This window comes from Sceloporus occidentalis, unplaced genomic scaffold, assembly GCF_023333645.1.
Source record: "Sceloporus occidentalis isolate IW3139 unplaced genomic scaffold, rSceOcc1.0.p SCAF_4, whole genome shotgun sequence".
Classification (NCBI taxonomy): domain Eukaryota; kingdom Metazoa; phylum Chordata; class Lepidosauria; order Squamata; family Phrynosomatidae; genus Sceloporus; species Sceloporus occidentalis.
In genome coordinates this window covers 147,245,443-147,253,916 of record NW_028316984.1, presented here as the reverse complement: position 1 = coordinate 147,253,916, position 8,474 = coordinate 147,245,443, and the positions used below count along the sequence as shown (strand labels likewise).

Genomic DNA, 8,474 nt, shown 5'->3' with positions numbered 1-8,474 from the left:
CAGACGCCGCTTGTGCCTCCCTTCCTGGGCAGTCGGGAAGGGCCTCGGGGCTCCCATTGGGGGGGGGGTCCTCCTTTTCTCCGGGCAGGTGCTCCTCCCTTTGGGGCCACCCCTCAGCAGCCTTGCACCCCTCACACTTGCACCCCTCTCCATCCTGTCATCCCTCAGCAGCCTTGAACCCCTCGTCCTTCCACCTGGCATCATATTTGCTCTCCTCAGCATCCTTGCGCCCCTCCTCCTCCCTGAACCCCTCCTCCTTGTACCCCTCTCCATCCTTACTCCCCTTTTCATACTTACACCCCTGAGCATCCTTTGCCCCCTCTTCCTCCTTGCAGCCCCTCACCTGGGCCTCGGGCAGCCTCCTCTCCCCCTCCCTCCCTCCCATTGCCCCTTTAATCCCCGCCTGCCCGGCCCTTTCCCTCCTCCTCCTCCTCCTCCTTCCTTCCTGCGGAGGCGAGGAGGGCCTGGGGGCTCCCATTGGTAGGCCTCCTCCCCGTCCTCGGAGCCCCTCTCTCCATCCCCTGAGAGAGAGAGAGAGAGAGAGAGAGAGAGAGAGAGAGAGCCAGCGAGGGCTGCAGCATCCCTTGGGCCGGCGCCCTCTTCCTCCTGCGATGTGATCCCGGCCTCTTCCTGCTGCTGCTGCCGCTGCCTTGGGGCTGCTCCTTCCTTCCTTCCTTCCTTCGCTCCCTCCTCTCTCTCTCCCTCCCTCCCTCCCTGGGGACCCGGCCCAAGAGACGACGGAGCGGGCGGTGGAGCATCGGTCCGCCAAGGGCCGCGCCCCCATGAAGGAGAAGCCGGAGAAGCCGGAGCGGGAGGCGTCGGAGCGGGGCAAGCCGGCCACTTACACGGGGGACAAGAAGGCCCGCATGGCGGCCAAGACCAACAAGAAGTGGGTCCGCCTGGCCACCGTCCTGGCCTACGTCCTCTCCGTCTCCTTGGCCGCCATCGTCCTGGCCGTCTACTACAGCCTCATCTGGCAGCCCGTCCGAGGGGCAGGAGGCGGAGGCGGAGGCGGGGGGCCGGCCCCGCCAAGCCATCCCCAGCCCCCGGGAGCCAGCCCTGCCCCGTCGACCCCGGGCCCCGGGCAGCCAGCCGCCCCCACGACGCCCCTCCCGGCTCCCTCCGGACCCCGGAAGTCCGGCGGCGGCGGCAGCAGCAGCGGCGCCCCCTCCTCGCCTTAAGGAGCCCCCCGCCGGCGCCTGTGTCTCGTCCCTTCCTTCCCGACTGGGGGCGCCCCAGATCTCGGGGGCCTCCTTTGCTGCGAGGAGGCGGAGGCTGAGAGAGTGTGACTTTCCCGGGCCGACGAGGACCTTTCCATAAGGATCCACTCCACAAAAGACCCTCTCCTTGGTCGCCGATTTGGAAGGGAGCCGAGCCATCGGAGGAGGAAGAGGAGGAAGACTGCAAGAACTGCCTGGCCTCGTTGCGGACTCCGGAGCAGAGCCCCTTCCACTTCCTGCCTGGCCTGCTTTCCTCCCCTTCTTGCCCTTTCCTGGAACTGGGCCAGATGGGCCTGAAGTTGAGTTTGTTTCTCTTTTGGACCCAAAGCTCCTTAGGAATCTTTTAAAACAATCAAAACTAGTATTGTTCAGGGGAGCCGGAGGAATGGAGCCTCAGGTATGTGCCAGCCTCTCCCAGACGGAGCCCCACGCCTTGTCATTATTATTTCTCCTTTGTGTATAAAGGTGTATAAATCTGCCATCCTTTGTAGACCAATGCACTTAGTTTTATCACCTGGAAAGGAACACAGACACGTTGAGGCGGGATGAGGGGTGCATCCACACGGCAGAGGTAATCCGGTTTGGTATCAAACCGGATTAGCTCTGCTGTGCAGGTGCAGCTGGTGTCTCAAGGGCTATTGGGGAAAGCTTGGCTTTGAAACCCACACAGACCCCCGGTTTGACCTTAAAAACTTGATCTCTTGGTTAGCACATCTTTGGTTAAAAACATTTCTGTAGAAAGAAAGAAAGTATCCTCCATGTACCCCCTTCGCTCCCATGCCTGCATTCTCTGAAGATGCCAGCCACAGATGCTGGTGAAACGTCAGGAATAAACTCTTCTAGAACATGGCCACGTAGCCCCCCAAACCCCCACAAAACACTAAAGAAAGAATCAGTTCCCGAGGTTTAGGCCTCATGGCTCTGCTTCATTGGAGGTTTTTTCTCTCCTTATTTTCCCCCCAAACTGTACCACATTTGACCCTCACTTCACCACTCTTTCTTTCTCAGCTGTGCCTACATCCTCCTGGCGCTGTCCAATTTGATCCCCAAGCCTTTAGAGAAAAATCCTAGCTGCCTTTGGGTTTGTGGCCCATTGCATCCGGTCTGCTTCCACCTCCCCAGTGAAGGAAGGATGGAAATAGCTGGGGTCATGTTGTGACAGAAATAAATTTGGTCTTTCATCCCTTACTGCAAATGTAGATGGTTATGTGCAGTTCCAGAAGTAGTTTCAGCATTGAATCAAAGGAAATGCAGTTAGCGTAGCCTTCGAGTGTCCTCCAGAGGTGATGGGAAATACTTCCCATCATCCCACCAAGTGTGCCATCTGGGGATGATGGGGGTTCTAGTTCAGCGCATGTGGAGGTGCCAGGTTGGGAGAAGCTGGCAGTGCAACCACCTTCACCTGCAGTAATAGTTCTCCCAACACCTGAATGAGTCTAACCTCTTTGTCTTGGACTTAGGCCAAAATCCTGGCCTTTTTATCTTGCCTTTTTTACTTTAAAATATGGTGGTCCCCCAGTGGTTGACATTCTTGCTAAAGAATGTACTGTGGAGAGCAGAATGTAGTTGAAAAGCCTGGAACCCATGGCCTCGGCGGAATGGTGTTCTGGCTTATTTTATTTTAATATTTATTTTTCCTGGGTCAGGCTCATAGCATTACAGTCTAAGAAGCGTCTATTTCCAACACAAAGGTGGTGGACTCTTTCTAAGGTTTCTTCTAGCACTGCAATTTTCTACACTCAGCTCAGTTTTGCTGTTGGGGAAAAGGCCCTTTACTGAGAATCTTGGGCTCCTTAGGCCTTCATTGTGCCGACACATCAGCTTTTACTGCAATTTATTTCAAAGACAAAGCCATGTTAATCTGGAAAATCAGTACACAAAGGGATCTTGCAGTACCTTTGAGACTAACTGAAACATAGAAGTTGGCAGCATGAGCTTTTGTAGACTTGAGCCTACTTCCTGTGATGCATAAATCTGAAGAAGTCAGCTCAAGTCTATGTATGCTACCAACTTCCATCTTTCAGTTAGTCTCAAAGGTGCTGCAAGATCCCTTTCCCTACACAATTTATTTGTTTAGACTTTAAGGTGCCCTAAGACGCTGATGATTTTTTTGCTGAGACTAACATGGCTGCCTCTCTGGATCAAGGATGTTGTGATATGTTGCACATCTGCTTCTTTTTTTCTGCTGTGAATACTCTGGGTTCAATAGCTATGATGTATATCAGCTACATGATCTGGTGGAGAATGATTTCCACTTGTGAAGTAGCCCTTAGTACACTCAGAAGCAGTAGATGGGAGCCTTGGAAGCACATAAGCACAATGTTGTACATGTTTCCTCAGAAGCATGCCCCATTGCATTTAGTGAGGCTTTCTTCCAAGTAAACATGTATATAGAATTGCAGCCTTAATGGCCATGAGTATTGAAAGTGGCATATTGCCCCGTGGAGCCAGTGGGATTGTGACTTGTGTCTTACAAGAAGCTCAGTGGCCTATTTACTGTGGTTTTCTCCTGCTTTAAATTTTGCAAGCCGCTCCCTTCTGCTCAGGTGTGTCCAGGCACTGAAGTCACAAGCTCAAAAAAAGCAGATGTTTTGCAAATAGAAGAGTAGGATAGAGACCTGTGAGGAATGTCTCAGAGGTCTCTATCATACCCCTGAGACAGAGAGTGAAGGGCCACAAACCTTTGAAGGAAGATACAAGATCTCCCCCCACTTGTATTAATTCAAATAAATAGCAACAATATGTGCCCTTAGAGGGATTTCCGGTATATATATATATATATTGACAGGATGCATGGCTAAACTGCTAGTCAGACATATTGAACATGTATAGACAAAGGTGTGCTATTTTTGAATGATCACAGTCTTGGAAAAAAGGAAACAAGAATGGGCAAAAATGGCTTTAATGTTTGGACGGTCAGGCTATAGCCTTATGTATGGTTGTCGCCAAATGTCAGACTCGATGAATAGGTTTAAATTTAAAATTGTGAACATGCTCTAATGTTGTCTATATCTAATTCAGCCATGTAAGCTATGTCTGTATTCAAAAGTTCTGTATATTTTTTAAGAAAAATATTTTTAAGGTGACAAAAAATACATTGAAAGATTTCTGCCTAAAACATGTGTGGTTTCAGACTTGTGCTTTCTTTTGTGTTTGTTTGAATTCTCCTTCATTTGAAGAAGGTTATCCTTGCCTGTTTGTTGATGGCTGGGAATGGGGGCAATGTGCCAAGTTCATCCCTGGAGAGCAGGCTGTGCTCATATATTTGATGCTCTAACCAACACTTTGGTCCTGTGTTACTAAGAGTGGGCAATGTTAAATCTTTTATATATCAGAGAGGGCTCCAAGGAGAAAGATGACTTATCTGTGTTTTGTTTAAAGAGCAGAACATGTGAAGTTTGCTGATAAAGGAGCTTCAGTCCTGGGAAGTTAGTTAGTCTTCAGTACCAGCGAACTCAGTGTGTCAATTTATCTGACACTAAACCAGAGTGGTTTTGGACTCCAGAAACATTAGAGTACAACTCCCACAGCATTAGCCATGCACTGGATGGGGGGGGGGGTGATGGGACTTTTAGGCAAACTATCTAGAACAGCCTTTCTCAATCTTTGTACCCTGAGGGAACCCTTGAAATAATTTTTCAGTCTCTGGAAACTACCTGCCAAAAAATATTATTTACAGCAATGAGTGTGACTTTGTTCTTTTCAACCATGATCCCTCACAGAACTCCCCCTGACCCCTTGTAGAACCCTGATTGAAAACTGTGATTTAGCATGCTCAGTTTTCCCCACCATTGTATTAAAACCTAGCTGGCCTCTTGTGAAACAGCCCTCCAGTATTTAAAATTGGTTTTCCATTCTCTTTGCATGGCTTTGATCTTTGAAAGCATAACTGGAGAGAATCCTGACGGAATGACGGCTTCATACCAAAGGCCATACAAATTCCTATATAAAAAGCACTTGTGCTTAGGAATAGCTACAGTCCTAAATCATTTCATATGGTGCCTGTTTGTGGGGTGGTTGGCTGTTTTGTGTGTGTGTGTGTGTACACAACCTTCTGTGTATTTATGATAGCCATATGTGATTATTGCATACAATTTCCTCTTAAGGAGACAGTGTGAAAGCCCTAGTTATGGTGACTGTTTGTGTTGTAAGTAGGATTTGGCTATTGTACAGTTGGGTCCTTTGAAGTTGGCAGAAATAAACCTATTTGGGAAATGTTTGTATTGTCTGATCTGGATGGGGACACTCAAAGGAGGATGAGTAGAGAAGAACGAAAGCAGATTTATCTGATTTCAAGGCAGTTCCATTCAGTTGGAACAGAGCTTGGAAAAGTTACTGTTTGGGTGATGACTCTATCCCCAAGCTATATTGGTTAGTGTTGACTGCATGTTACTGTGAGTTGCATTTCAAAAAGCACTTTTCCCAAGCTCTGATGTATGTGAGTGTCCAATATCCCCCGTGACTTGAGGAACCATTCTGCTGAGTTGCAGTTTGCTTTGTTATCTTATTTTAAAGATATTTAAAATATTTTTAAAGGCTAGGTTGGGATTTGCTGAAGCTGGGGTTGCACTGTAATTAGGAGTCCACCAATTCAGTAATTTTTCTTTTTCTTTTTAGAGATAGCAAGAGCTTTGTCGTTCTTATATGTCTTCAAGTTGACTCCAATTTATGGCAACCCTAAGGTTTTCTTGGACAGATTTATTCAAAGGAGGTTTGTCATGCCCTTTCTCTAGGACTCAATGTGACTTGCCCAAAGCCACCCAGCTGATTTTCAAGGCTCTGCAGGGATTTCAACACTTAAACTATTGCATCATGGTGGTTTAGCAGGCTTCATGGTGGCTCCTAGTCCAACACTCAAAGCATTGTATCATGGTGGCTTAGCAGGAGCTTATGAACATTTAAAATCCTCCCCCCACCCTCCGTGTTAATGCCTTTACCTAGAAGACTGCTAGGTAAAGCCAATGGAAGAAAAGAGAAATAAATTTAATTCAAATAGCATTGTGTAACATTTCTACTTTATTGTGACTCAGTAGGGGAAATAACTTTTCTATATATATTTAAGACATTTTCCAGAAAAGACTGCATGTCATTCAGGGACAGTTTGACCTGAGTCCAGTTGATCCATTATAAATAGGTTACCAATTATACTCTTATAACTGGAGCTGAAACTGCTTTCCTTTTTGATGTCCTAGAAACAAATCAATTCCATGTGCATGGCAGAACTGTTTTCATAGAGAAAATGTCTTGTTGTTAACCACCCTCGAGTTGATCTTGACTCATGGCGACCCTATGGATGAGACATCTCCAAGGCCCTCTATCCGCCACTACTCTTCCCAGTTTCTGCAGAGAAAATGTCTATCTACCCATAATTCTGCAGTGTTTGATGATGGAAAGATGGCTGTTGGGAGGTTGATACATTTATTTGTGACTTTCAGAAGGCTTCTGGTGATGCTGGAGATCAGTACTGTATAGTCTTTGTTTCTTTTCCAAAAGCTTTAAAAAAATTGTTGGGGTCCTTTGACTGGATGACATTCCTTGGACTCAGTTTACTCTGCTTTTCCTTCAGCTTGTTCCTCAGTTGCTGATGTTGGCAGATAACATGGCTTCTTTTCCTTATTTGTTAGATTCTTGAACAAGATTAACCATACCATCCCAAGTCAATTTACCAAGCAAAATACTTTCTTAAAACCCAGGAGTCCAAGAAGTATCCTGGGAAACAGGTAGCAAATACCATTCTGGGGCATCTCTGTTCTCATCTTGCACAGGACAATTTCATATCCAGTAGATCAACATAGTACCAGTGATGATGGTGGTGGGGCTGCTTGAGACATGGCAAACCTGATATCATCCAGTAAATTTGTTATTATGTACCTCCAAGTCATTTCTGATGCAGGGAAACCTTAAGGTGAACCTACCACTGGATTTTCTTGGCAACATCTGTTGAGAGGGGTTTACCTTTGCCTTCCTCTGGGACTGAGAGAATATGTTTTGCCCAATATCGTCCAGGGTTGAAAAGAAACCAGAATCCTAGTCCAACACTGAAATGACTACACCACATTGGCTATCATTTTAGGGTAGTTATTAGTAAGACATTTTGAAAATATCTGTTTCTATGGACTAGATTGCTTTTCTATAAGAAGTATAGCTTAACAAATGCCTGTTGGGTTTGAGATGTGCTACAAGATATAACCTGAGATATTTGTTATGAATTGCATGTTTTTTTCAGATGATGAAACTGATTAAAGATTTTGCTGATTTTTTGTAAACATTCTTATCTGCTGTCTGGATGCACTTTTCCTGCCTGACATAATCAGTGACTTGGTACCTAGGATGCTGTCTTCTCTTCACAAAAGAGTGCATTCATACAAAGATAACAATTTTTATACCACCAATAAAAAAAATTCAGAGGCTGATGTAAACAAAGATGTTTTTAATGAGCCTGGGGCATGTTAGAACAACTAATGGGACTGAAATAGCATCTCTGCTTATTAGTTGTTTACCTGCCTAGGATTTTCTCATCTTCATAGGAGATGATTTGGCTGAAAGTACTTCATAGACATTAAATGGCTTATAATTCTGTGTGCGTCTTGTTGGGGTCAGAGGATGGGGTTCATGTGTGACTCATTACTCGAATACTTGGTTACAATTATCCAGCTGCATGTTAGCCCTTGTGTGATAGTATGTGAGTTCTTTTCCCCCTAGTAATAGTTGTGTTTTCTTCAGTATAATAGTTGTGTACTATAGATCCCATCCACTATAATAGTGAAGGAATTACAGTGTGGAGGTAACTGTAGCTTTCCCTATGTGAAATCTGAGTTGTCAGTGTGATAACAATTACACTTGTAAATGACTGCCAATATCTGCTATTTAGGTTTGTCTGCACTGCAGAAATAATCCAGGTTGACACCACTTTAACTGCCATAGCTCAGTGCTTTGGGTTTCTGGGATCTGTAATTTTGTGAGACATTTAGCCTTTTTTGTCAGAGAGCTCTGGTGCTACAACAAGCTGCAGTTCCCAGAATTTAATTGCAATGAACCATGGCAGTTGAAGTGGTGTCAAACTGCATTATTTCTGCAGTGTGGACACAGCCTTAGTTATGTCTGAGTAACTAAATAAGATTGTCTGGCCTGAACCCCCTGCTTCCAGCCCATCTTAAGAACCAGCAGCTGGCTCAGGCAAAGGAGATATGTTCAAGGAGTCGAGGCTCAAGGTGAATGATGTTTCCATTCCATTCCTGCCAGCTAGTGAGGCTG

General features: G+C 46.0%; 1 protein-coding gene across 1 annotated transcript; it reads left to right on the top strand.

Annotated features, from left to right (window-relative positions):
- Nucleotides 1-700: 700 nt before the first annotated feature.
- Nucleotides 701-4,325, top strand: INAFM2 (InaF motif containing 2). The gene has a single exon (XM_089521963.1). The coding sequence runs from the start codon at nucleotides 783-785 to the stop codon at nucleotides 1,179-1,181; it is 399 nt and encodes a 132-aa protein (XP_089378089.1). The 5' UTR covers nucleotides 701-782; the 3' UTR covers nucleotides 1,182-4,325.
- Nucleotides 4,326-8,474: the final 4,149 nt, after the last annotated feature.

Coding starts and splice junctions, on each gene's coding strand:
- INAFM2 (XM_089521963.1), top strand. CDS start 783: ATGAAGGAGAAGCCGGAGAAGCCGGAGCGGGAGGCGTCGGAGCGGGGC.